Source organism: Tamandua tetradactyla, chromosome 21 (genome assembly GCF_023851605.1).
Source record: "Tamandua tetradactyla isolate mTamTet1 chromosome 21, mTamTet1.pri, whole genome shotgun sequence".
In the NCBI taxonomy this organism is placed as follows: Eukaryota; Metazoa; Chordata; class Mammalia; order Pilosa; family Myrmecophagidae; genus Tamandua; species Tamandua tetradactyla.
This window is the reverse complement of record NC_135347.1, coordinates 47,370,421-47,383,345: the sequence shown is the minus strand read 5'-3', so window position 1 is coordinate 47,383,345 and position 12,925 is coordinate 47,370,421. Positions and strand designations below refer to the sequence as shown.

At 35.0% G+C, this 12,925-nt stretch overlaps 1 protein-coding gene across 3 annotated transcripts in view; it reads right to left on the bottom strand.

Annotated features, from left to right (window-relative positions):
- Positions 1 to 5,934: 5,934 nt before the first annotated feature.
- Positions 5,935 to 12,925, bottom strand: part of EDIL3 (EGF like and discoidin domains 3) — a 459,417-nt gene continuing 452,426 nt past the window's right edge. For 2 of the 3 annotated variants that reach the window (XM_077139204.1, XM_077139205.1), the window contains one exon: positions 5,936 to 9,180. In XM_077139204.1, the coding sequence (XP_076995319.1) occupies positions 9,031 to 9,180 (150 nt within the window). In that variant the 3' untranslated portion in view covers positions 5,936 to 9,030. Of the gene's footprint in view, positions 9,181 to 12,925 lie in introns of all 3 variants that reach the window. The other variant, XM_077139203.1, reaches the window with a different exon arrangement.

Here is a 12,925-nt window from a genome sequence, read left to right as displayed (position 1 = left end):
TAGGGCAGGAAGATTTCAGAACATGTTAATTTCATTGCAAAACTATAAAATATGAGTAGTCTTCCATACTATTTAGTAGAAGCAGTAGACACTGGAACTAGGTCTCTCTTTCCAGTGCATAAGATGCTAGATAAGAAAAGCCCTCCTCTAGGAAGATGATATACACAAAGAAATTACCCATGGACAGAACTTCCTCAGAATTTTTAGTTGTCAAATGGGTGAGAGTCTGGATTCCAGCCCATACACTTGCCCTAAGGCCTGGCCACTTTGTGCAAAGCACAACTTCTTCAATCAAATGTGGCTGCTGTTGACATAAATCTTACTCTTTGATATTTTCATGGGTCCTTTTGTTTTGCCTTTAGTAGACACTCAATAAATTTCTTAGATGAAAGAATGCCTGCAGGACAGGTTTTGAATTGTTATTTTTTGTGGCAATGGCTGAAAAAAGAAATAGGAATACACATAAGAAAATGTGCTTGAGAAGGAAAAGCACGTTTGCCCAAACTATGACCTGGAATAATTTAATATGCAGAAATACACTAGAGATGATCAGGTACTCACAGTGGGTTATAGCTTGAACATCCATCAACCTTACAAGGGCTTTTTTCAAATAAACTTAATAAAGGATTAAGGACTATAAAAGATAAGGACCGTAAAATAATCTTTTTACCACATTTGACGTACTGTTGTATACCCTGAAAAACCATGTTCTTTAATCCTCATTCAGTATTGCTGGGTGGGATCTTTTTGATTGTTTCCATGGAGATGTGACCTACCTGATAGTGGGTGGTAACTTTTGATTAGATGGTTTCCCTGGAGATGGGTCTCCACCCATTCAAGGTGGGGTTGCTTACTGGAGCACTTAGAGAGGGACCCATTTTGGAAAGAGCCACAAGAGCCACCAGAACTGACAGAGCCAACTGAATGGACAAAGCCCTGGGGAAGCCATTGAAGAGAAAGCTAGCAGATCTTATTATGTGTCATTCCAGCTGAAAGAGAAACCCTGAACATCATCAGCCTTCTTGAACCAAGGTATCTTTTCCTAGATGCCTTAGATTCGACATTTTCTATAGTCTTGCTTTAATTTAATTAAAGACATTTTCATGGCCTTAGAACTGTAAACTAGCAACTTAATAAATTCCCCTTTTTAAAAGCTATTCTGTTTCTGGCATATAGCATTCCAGCAGCTTACAAACTGAAACATATGCCTTACCTAGTTTGATGCTTTACATCTTTAGAAGATTACTAAGAACATGCAGTAGGTAAAAAAAACAAATAATGGAGAGTAACGAAGAACAACATATTTGTTTTTTTTCCTGGAGAGAACAGGAGAAAAAAGACTGAAACTACCAGTTTTCTGATTTTAATGAACTATGTTGCTATTCAGCAAAGATTTAATTCAAATGTAAGGGATAAAATTCATTGGCCTTTAGAATTTTAAGACTTACTTAGGCTGGATCATCCTCTTTGGAACATATTTAGATATTGGATAAATATAACCAAGGGGTTTAAACATTTAAATAAGTGCATCCCATAGCTGGAAGTCTTTAGTTCCAGTCGTCTAAGATTCTTTCAGCTTATTCTGGTTTATTGATTTTAAAAATGGACAGAAAACCGACTATTTGAATCAATTTATGGAAATTTAATTTACTGATTACATAAGGTTGCGAAGGGTTATTCATTATTCATAAACTACTAGTTCTCCTACATGAAAATTCACCAGGGAATGAAAAGACAATGCCATCCATTTATTTAAGAAGTTGGTTTCTTAAACTTTGCACCCACGCTTTACTTTCTAAGATGCTATTTACTATTCAGTTTTCTTTTCAGGTCAAAAGTGTGTTAATACTTAAATATAGAGAACTAGAACTCAATACATGGTTTTGTGGGCTTTTTCTCCATTATTTGAAATTCTTTCTAAAAATTGGAAATGTCTGTGTTTTCCCTTATCTAAAGAGCATTATTTTAAAAACATTTTCATAAATATAAGCGTTTTTGATTGTTGCATTAACAAGTTCGTGCTCCCTACATGGAAATAGTCCATTTTACTGCGCCTTTCAACAGGAGATGCTTTGACATCTTGGGTCTGTTAGTCACCTTTTAGGAAACTAGTGCCATCAGATATCTCGAGTACTTCATTAGTTATTCAATTATTTGTGGATTTTTCTCCATATATTCATGTAATGATTACTTTAAATGTGTTATTAGGTAATACTGGTGTTTAGGACAATATGAGAAATTGCACAATAAACAGTTAGTGACTGCTTGGCTGGAGGCAAAGCCTTCTTGTTCCTATACTGGTTTTGTAAGGAGGCATATTTTCTGTACCCTTTGACTTAAAAGTAGAAAATGAGCATTGAATGGGCAGGGTTGGGATAAGATCTAAGCATAAATCATAGCACTGCAACCTGGAAGAATCCCCTAACTTGGAATTTCCTCTTTGGGCTTCTTTTTTTCCTTCTTGCAAAGAGGCCTTGAATGTTAAAGGATGCTGTGAATGGGGAAGTGGATGGTTTAGGTTTCATGAATATTCAATTTGATGGTTTGTGTGACGTCTCAGATGTCACTTCCTCCAGGGTGCCTGACCTACCTCACTGACTGATGTCCATGACTCTGCTCTAGGTCTTTCTTGAAGGTGGAGCATGTTTTTGTCCTAGCACCTAGCATAAAATAACTGTGTGCTTTTCTGTCTACTCCCTCTTCCCCCCCAGCCTCTAGTCTGTGGAGCTCCTGAAAGTCAGAGTTTTTTTTTTATGGCTGTAATTCTAGAACCTCACATGGTAGCTGGCACAAAATAGATGCTTAAATTTTGCTGAAAAAAATAAATATTTTAAAAAGTTGGTTAATTTAAATATTTTCTTAAAACTAATATATTAGTTTCTTCAGTGTATTATTTATGAAAGAAATTAGGTTTTATTTATATACCTGGGGAAAAGTGAAAACATATTTTAATATTTTATAGGATCTAAATTACTATGTAAGCTCATAGAAACAGAAATTAGAGTACACGTTGCCAGGGGAGGGGCAAAGGAGTAATGGGGAATTAGTGCATAATGGGTTAGGGTTTCTCTTTGGGGAAGCTGGGAACGTTTTAGTAAGGGGAGGTGCTGAGGACAGCACCGCAGTGTGAGTTTGATTAATCCCACTTAATGTTACGCTTGGGAGTGGCTGAGATGGGAAATTTATGTTGTATGCATGTTCCCACAATTTTTATAAAAAAAGGAGAGAAAGAAATAGAAACTAAAGAGACTATGAATATTAAATGTGATCCATGATCCCGGTTGAGGTCAAATTGAAGGAGGAGAAAAGTTTCGAAAGTACATTATTGGGACATATGAACAATTGGAACAGAGACTGTACGCTTTATATCAATGTTAAATTTCTTAAACTTGAAAACTGTACTTCAGGTGGTTTCATAAGTGGATAGCCTTGTTCTTAGGATATGTCCACGGCAGTATTAAGTGTTCGAGGAGCATGATGTATGCAATGTATAGTTAAGTGTTCAGATACTGAATTGAAAAATAGACAGATAGTAATAGATCAATTGATTCATAGATAGAATGATAGGGCAAGTGCGGTAAAAAGTTAAAATTGGTGGATCTGAGTATCTGGGAGGATAAGGGGTGTGTTGGAGTTCTCCATATGGGGTGAGTTTTATTTTTGTAACTGTCGTATAAGTGTAAAAGAATTTCAAAATGGAAGTTAAAAAAAGACATAACATTTTTCTATATTATTATCTAAGAAACTTGAGAACCTAGGAAGTAAAGCTGCTTGAGATTGATTCTTTAGAGCTTCTTTTGGGACCGTCCCACCATTCCCAAACCTCTTTGTTCAGTTTTTCCTCCTGGACCCCACAGAAAATGCCACTGGCCTGGCGGAGCTCTGTGCTGAGTCTGTCCGCCAGAGCCACGGGTCTGCCGTGATTTTCTCCCTGAAAGGGAGAGCCTTTTATCACTTTTTAGTTACAGGGCTGCTATGTACCCACTAAAGCATGGAACAACTATAAAACACATGAAAATCCATGTTTAATATCTCATTTAGTCACTTGTTAATGAATATGTTCCTTCGCTCTTTGGCTAACAGGCATACAGTCTACTTCCAGCCTCCTTGCTTCATTCCCTGCAGTGTTTTGGCCTGATGCTTACGTAACTTATCACATAGCTGCTTCCATAGTGGCCATGGGGCATGTCTGAAGTCACCGTCAGTCTCACTGCCGCTATTTTCTTTACAGGTGGTAGCAGGTTGGACTTATGCCATAATTCATCATTATGACGATGTTTATATGTGGACACTGTGATAAGCACTACAGGAATTTTACATAAATACAGAAGAACGTGGTGCAAGCCTTTGAGGCGATCACAAAAAAATTAAATCAAAGCCAGTCACCATATGCAGTACTTAATCATGTAATATGGTGACCATTTGCTGATGTTGCTACACCATATTTCCACAGCGTTAGTTTTCTAATGACTCAATCAACTGCTGCCAAGATATGCAAAAACAACTAAATGAGGAGCCTTTTCCAAAAAATGTTTTTCTATTTCTGCTACCAAATTCATCTAATAAAAATAACTTTTGGAATGAGAGCCACTTTCTCACTGTGAAAAACACTTTATCTGGTGGCAATGCAGAAATATCCAATATGAATTATGGGCATTTCCTGCAGTAGAATCAAGGAATCCTATTTCCCTTTAAAAATCGATAGAAAAATTGCTACTTACACTAGATAGTCTTCCTCTTTGTAAAGACAAATGACCAAAGCCATGTTTCAGGGCAGATCAGATATTTCTCACCTGGCAAAGTGGTTTGATCCACAATTTTATCTGTTCAGATAAAACTGCTGCAGACGTAAATAGGTCCTTTTGCATCTCAACGTTTTTCAAAAGAAATATGCTAAATATATTCGTCTTCCAACAAAAAATATTAATATTTCTCAATGCAGAAATAGTAGTTATCTTTAAATTTTAGGTCATATGGGCAGAATATTTTCCATTTATGGAGTTATTCTTAATATAATTGAAAAACAAAAGCAAGTTTCAAAAGGTCAGATAATTGGGCGGGCCACAGTGGCTCAGCAGGCAAGAATGCTTGCCTGCCATACCAGAGGACCTGGGTTCAATTCCCAGTGCCTGTCCATGTTAAAAAAAAAGGTCAGATATTTTTATGTATTTATTCTTGAATCAGTAATTTAAAAAGCCCCATTTGTTGAAACTTTTCTGTTGAATAATTATTCTGCTGTCATAGTGAATGTTAACACTGTACAGATATTGTAACCATTTTTATTGATCATATTGAAGAAATATATGTATAATTTCAGCAAATAAAATCACATTTGTTTATGTTTTTGCATGTGTAAAAAAATAAGGCAAATAATGGTACCCCACTGAACCATTTACATTCAAATACAATTAAATAGGAACTTGTATGAATACATAAAACATATAAAAAGCTAGTACTAAGAACTATCAGATATTTGCTAAAGCTCAATTAAGGGGAGTCATTATTCAATATATTAATTTTCTTTCCTAAATTTTTTGAATCTTAAGAAAAGGCCTAAAAAGTGGAAAGAACACTGACGATATTTCACCATATTTCAGAAAGCCAGAAACAGGGTTTATGAAGAAGTTAAGTGTTATGATTTTCCTTAAACAATAGCTGAGGTTATACACTCAGACACACACACACACACACACACACACACACACACACACACACACACACATACTGCTAGTATTGTATTACTGCTTTCTCTGGACTGGATTTCTTCATTATAATTCTGAGCATCGTTAAGTGAAAGAATGGAAATAATAGCAATAGTATCTAATTAGTAATGGGCAGGTCAGCCCTAGAACACATTTTAAATATACATGAGGTAAAAAATTATTTTGGAATATTGTGATCTAGGGAAATTTCCATAGATAAAAGGAATAGGAAGAATGTACACATTTTATTAATTTTTGAAAGGTCAATACAACTGGTATAAATTTATATACGGATGGTAGCATAATTCCTATTTTTTTGTCTAGTGTTTATTTGTTCTGTGTATGGAAAAAAGTAAGCCTAGCATTCAGTCAGGAGCAGTGGGCATTCGCATTCAGACAATTTGTGTATTCTTACAAACGTGTTTAATTACAACTGCTTCAAAAGTATACAGATTTTCAAAAGTTTTATTTTAAGTTTGAAGACTAGACAAGGTTGTACCGATTTTACAACATCCTACATGATTTAAGTCTATATACAAAGAAGGAAAAAAAACAACATTGGAATAATACACAGCTTGAAAGTTCGCAAAGGTTATTTGTGTCTCAGTCATTTCCATACTTAATGACACAACAGACGCCAGCAGCATTGAGTATGATAACTTCATAATTTGTCGACTAGCAAAGATACAATTATTAGGGCCCTAAGTCTTCAAAATTCACACTAATCCCGATGAAGTCATTCAGAAAGAGAAAGTCAACCTTCAAATTAGAACTAGTGTCTGTGAGGAATGCTTTCAATAGGATGTAGATAAAATGGAGCTACTTGGGTCTTTAATTTCATAGACCATAAAATTAACATATTACAGTGATTCAGTGTGGTGAAGACTAGGTGATACTACTGTGTGTTCTGCTTACAAGGTTTTATTTATTTCTGTGTGAATTTAAATAGAATGGATTTGCCCCCGTTTGTGCCATTGATATAAAGGAAACAAAAGCTACAGACTGCTTCACATTTTTCAGCATTTCCAAACATGGGGAGCCCTTTGCTGTCATCGATTTTGAGCAACACGGGACAAAGAGGTGTCCTATTGGATCTGCCACGTGGGTGACGAGCATAAAAAGCAGATAAAAAATACACGAGCAAGAGTAAAGTAGTTCCAGAGTATTTCTAAAAGATTACAAATATAACTTTAACCGACTCCCTTGGAAAATATTTTTCTTAAAAAAATTTTCAATAGAAAAAAATTCAAAACATCATATGAAGCCATGGACAATTTCTACAAAGGAAAGCTCCTCAAAGCATTACTCATAATTTTTGAAGCATACTCTGTTAAGAATAAAGAATTGTGCCTGAACTACAAAGAAAAAAGGCTAGAGATTTGGTGACACAGTAATGTGGTTATAAACCTTGAAAGAACAAGGTCCATTTGTTAGACATTTAATGCGTGCCTATTTTGAGACCTAAGGAATAATTTGTAACATGGTTATAAAAATTAGTGAATTAAAACATTTAAATTTTTAAAGTTACCTTAAAAAGGCAATATTGAGGAAACAATTTCGGTTTTGAAAGATGCTGAGAACTGATCACCATTTCAGATGCTTCAAACCAACAATAATCGGTTAAGAATCTGATGTAGAAAACCCTTGGGCTTAGGACAAACACATGGCCAGCCAGTCCTGTTGGACCAACTCATTTTGCTTTTATTAAGAAATGCCATCATGATTGACTTTCTCTTTAAATTCTTCATTATTATAGAAGACCATTCCATATATACATCATTAAGAAATGCTGTTAACACATAGACAGACAAGACAGTATAACAGTCTAGTGGATTTTGTTATGCGCACAAATAATAAAGGAAAAAAAAAACTTAGCAGTGCTTCACAGGACCTTGACATTTTGTACAAATACCAGACCTTCTTTTCCAGGATCCTTAATTTAAAACTGTGATCATTCTGTGTCTAAGCCTTATAAAATAAATACTCGTAAAGCATATAAATTAGATGCTGAGGACTGTTATGGAGGCAGCATGACTTTTTAATTTGAGAGACATGCCAATGAAACCTTCATTATCAATCACAAATTGTTATGATAATTGCTTATTTTTTCAGGACCTTTGAAGCAAAATAAATAGAAATCAATTTTCATCTTGGAAATGGTTTACTACTCTGTCATTAGTAAATACTGTTGTTGTTTTTTTTTTCTCACAAATAACTATACAATGGGCTTTCCTGGGAAACCGCCACCAGTTGCAAATCTCAATAAAATTTTAGTTTCACGGGGAATGCACAGATGAACAAAGAATTGATGAGTATGTCTGGCCGAGCTCTCCAGCAATATATTAATATTTGGTTGCTAAAAATATTTTTTAAAAAACAAAGAACTCATGAGTTTATTATTTTTAAGGAGAAGATAAGTCTATGTCAAAATCATCAAAACAAAGGCTAAAATTTGGGCTGAAAAGGACATAATACATATTATTTGTGGTTTATTATTTTGCAAAATGATAATATGGGGTTCTTTATAAAGGAAGCACTTTGAAATCATATAGTTACAGCTTCCCTCACAAACAAAAATGTAGATTCAATCTACTAATATTAAGTAACCAATCTACTGACATTCATTCATGTTCCATATATTTAAAAAACAAAACAAAATATGACACTTCTTCTAGGTAAATAATCAGAGGAGATACAACTGGAAAGCATATAGATTTATTCAGGCAATGTGCAATATGAAGAAAATAGAGAAGAATGAAAAGGAAAGGAGAAGTCCACATTAGCTCAGATTACAAATAATAAAAGTAAAAGGAGGATTATAATATCAGTTAGTGTTGCATGTCATAGATTCTTCTCCAAGATTCTTTTATAAACACTGTCAGTGTTTGGTAGGCACAGAGAAACACTTAGGATAAAGCAGAGTCATTACAGAAGGAAAAAAAAAATTATTGCTAACATTTGCAGCGTTCCTTTTATAAGACCTAGTTGAGTATTGATTTTAAAAGCTTTATAGATTCTTGTTTGCATTTGCTAACGAAAAGATTCCTCTTTACCCTTGCTATACAAAGAATGCTGACTTTCTTTCCCTAATATATTTCAACCACCGTGAAATAGTTAGAAAACAGTGAGAAAATTAATTCACTATTAATATGATGTTACTGAGGACACTTAGACGAAAAAAATCAAAACGAAACCATTGCAAAAGGCAGGCTTAGACCTTCTGAAAAAGACAGCGGCCTACCAGCAATTGAGCACTTTGCCACGAAAAAAACTCCGTTCAGTTTTCTACAGCTTTGGGGAAGCAGGAGGGGCGTGGACTGCGGGCTCCTCACTCCTCTTCCTTGCAGCCCAGGAGCTCTGAGCGCAGCGTGATCCTCCCGTACCAAGACCAGGGAAGAATTCTGAGGTGCCGTGCATAGATCGGAGGGTCGATGACGTTTTTCCTGTGAGTGTCATTGTCAAAATTGCCCTGGAAAACCTAATAAAGAAGAGAGAAGAATGTCAATCATATATAGAGCCTTCTTTCCCTTCGGAATTCTTTTTATTCATTTTTTTTATTTGCAGAATGCTCCTGAAACCTGAGATTTGATAGTCATTCATTTTTCTCTTTAAAATCTGCTATGGTTTCTTGTTCAAAAACCAAATTTTTATTAAATTATTAATTAACATTCAGTCTAAAGAGTTAACATAAAAATTGATCTAAGGCAAGATGATAGCTATTATTTTTATCTGTCTATATCTCAGTTTTTTTTTTCCCTTTAATGTAACCGATGGTGATTTTTTGCTTATGTCGCAGCCTGGTGTGGGTCTGGTAGTTTGCTGAAGGTCTCTCTTCCAAAGAGTGACTCAGAGATTCATGAAGCTTGAAAATTCCAGCCATCCTCTGGTCTGTTTGGTCTCCACGTTCACCAAGACAAAGGGTAAAAGGGTTAGTAGATTGAGTAAGATGACTTTCTTTTTTTAAATTAAAAAAAATCGTTCAATTAGGGAAGTTGTAGGCACAGAGAAAAATGATGCAGAAAGTACAGAATTCCCATATATCACCCCCCCCCCCACAATTTTCCTTGTTATTAACACTTTGCATTAGTGTGGTACTTTTGTTACAATTGATGAAACAATATTTTTATAAGTATGGCATTATCTGTAGTCCATAGTTGACATTAGTGTTCACGGTTTGTGTTGTACAGGTTTTTTCTCTCTTTTTAGAAAAATTTCTTCTGGTAACATAAATCCAATCTAAAATTTCCTCTTTTGACCACATACATTCAGACATACAATTCCTTAGTGTTAATTCCATTCACAATGTTGTGCTACAATTATGACCATCCATTACCAAAACTTCTATTACCTCAAAACAGAAATTCTATATCCATTAAGCAGTAATTCCCCAATTCCTACTCCATCTGTCCCCCTGTAACCTGTATTCTAGCTTTCTGACTCTTTGAATTTCCATAAGCTAATTATTTCGTATTTAGAGGTCATACGGTATTTGTCCTTTTGTGTCTGTCTTATTTCACTCAACATGATGCCCTCATATTTCATTTCCATGTTGTCGCATGTCTCAGAACTTCATTCCTTTTTGTGGTTGAATAATATCCCATTGTATGCACATACCACATACCACATTATCCATTCATCTGTTGAGGGACGCTTGGGTTGCTTCCATTTTTTGGCAACTGTGAATGATGTGGCTGTGAATATTGGTGTGAAAATATCTGTTCAAGTTCCTGCTTTTGATTCTTTTGGGTATATAACTGGAAGTGGGATTTTCAGATCATATGGTAATTCTGTACTTAACCTTCTAAGGAACCACCAAACTCTACCACAGTGGCTGTTCCATGTTACATTCCCACGTACAATGAAAGAGTATACCTGTTTTTCCACATCCTCTCCAACGCTTGTTATTTTCCAAGTGATTTTTTTAAAATAATAGCCATTTTAATAAGTGTAAAATGCTATCTTACTGTGGTTTTGATTCACATTTTTTCTAACAGTTAATGGTGCTGAACATTTACATGTGGTTAGGATATATTTAAGAAACATGTATGGAGGAAGTCTACATCACTTTTGTCTAGATTTCATTGACTTTAATTATATGACCTAAGTCCAATTGCAAAGGAGGCTGAAAAATGTAGAGGAGCACTGGGGTATTCAGTTAGTCAGTGAGCAGTAAGCTTCTGTTATAGTGTCCTTTGTGCACTTCTCACACAGAGAACACAATTAACCCACCTCAAAAAAAGACAACCCAATCAATGTGGGCTTTACACTGCAGTTTCATTGTCTTCTCTATCTGCTAATTTCAGGATGCTTGCCCCATTATTGGGGTCACTGTAACTTACAACGTTCTGACATTTTTGTATCACGAGTCTAGTCCCCTTTATTCCTTGGTTCAAAATTTTTTCAGCTTTTTATGAAAAATTTCCCCAAATGATCTTTATAATTGTGACAAGTGCCCACATTAAAAAAATAAAGAAACAAAATCAAAACTCTCAGATCCTAATAGGAAGTGTATTAAACTATAGATTACTTTAGGAGAAACTAATGTGTTTGTAATATTTGGTCTTTGCCTGAAGACATTTCCATTTTCACTGATAAATTCTGAATATTTCTTAAGGTAATTTATAACTGTTTTGTATTTACAGTTTTGTCTTAGCTCAATTAAAGTCGTGAAAAATCTCTCCAGGTTTTTTCCCTTTTAGGTTTACGAGTCATCTTAAATTGGAAGACAATTTTCTTTCTTGTTTGAGATCAAAACGGGACTTTTTTGCAAAGTTACAAGGCCAAAGGGAGATGAGAAAAAAAATTCCCGAAAGAAAAAATAAAGAAAGTCCATCATTAGATGACAGAGTACTTTATCCACCTCTTTGAACACTCTGAAATTAAAGAGAATATTTAAAAAATGGTTTTCTAGAATAAGTTGGTGCAGTTTCACACGATTGCAAAAGGCCCTCTGGAAACAGAAAAATAAAGATATTCTCCCTCAAAGTTTAGACAGTGTGGCATTGACTAATAGAGGTAACAGACAAGATGGGGTAATCTTTCTGTTAGTTCCACGGAAAGATTATCTGCAGTGAGGGAAAATGCAAAGTGCCGTTCCCATCTGGTGGCAGAACCATTTTTCAACTTCACACAAAATATATCTCAAAGGCTTTATATGTCTAAGTAAATATTTGCTAAAGAGGAAACCACTGTGCCATTTCAAGTCTAGAACTCATCATGGAATAGCTGAAACCATGCTCATTCAAGCCCAATTTTATCTTCAGTAAGGCTCTGGCCTGCACTGACCAAGGAGGAACCGTTTCTGGATTGAAATATCTGACCAAGTACCACTGTCTTCTCTGTTAGCAAAAGTACACATACATAGGATATACCACATAAATACTGAAAATCTTGAGAGAAATTGTCATTGCAAAAGCAGGAAATAAGGGGGCATGTGCTACAGTTTTCTGATATTCTCTCTGACTTATTATTTGGATTCAAATGCTTCACTGAGATTGTGCTGTTACAATTTAATATATAATCTAAAATCCAATTTTGTAGCCCTGCTATAGAATTTAATGTATATCTTCAGGATAGTAGGGTTTAAATTCATTGACTTTCATAGCAAGATCTATCACCATCCAAAATGTATTGTTATATCACTTCATCTTGGGAAGGAAACACAGAAAGAAACAATTTTCTTTTAAGTTGCTGGTCTCCAGCACAGATTTCAATAAGATACTATCAACTCAAACAGCATTAGTAGAATTATTAGTTTGACTTTTTTTCCTTCTAATGGAGGATACACATGGAGAAGCTACATTAACTCTGAAATTGCAAACAACACTGTTGTTTCTGATTTAATGTGTGAACATCATACATATTTGGATGCACATTTAAAAAAGAAATAAATGAAGTTTCATAAAACAGCTAGGATAATTTTAAAAAGAAAAATGGCCTCCAAAAAAAACCAGCCAAAGTCTACACTGGAATAACTCAAACTATGATCTGAAAATATATTTTATTTTCAGGGGTCTTTCAGTAATGACGCAGCACAGAACAAAAGACACATGATTGGCAATTCTAGCATGACATCTTGTCCTTGCCGTGCAAACATGCAAATAGGTGCTGTTTTCTCATCCCAAATGCTAGGAAGGACCTGCTTAAAAAGGCCATTTCTGTCTTTTACCTGGAAAAGGATTGCAAACTTAGTATTTTTAGTTAACTTTATAAAATCTGCAAGA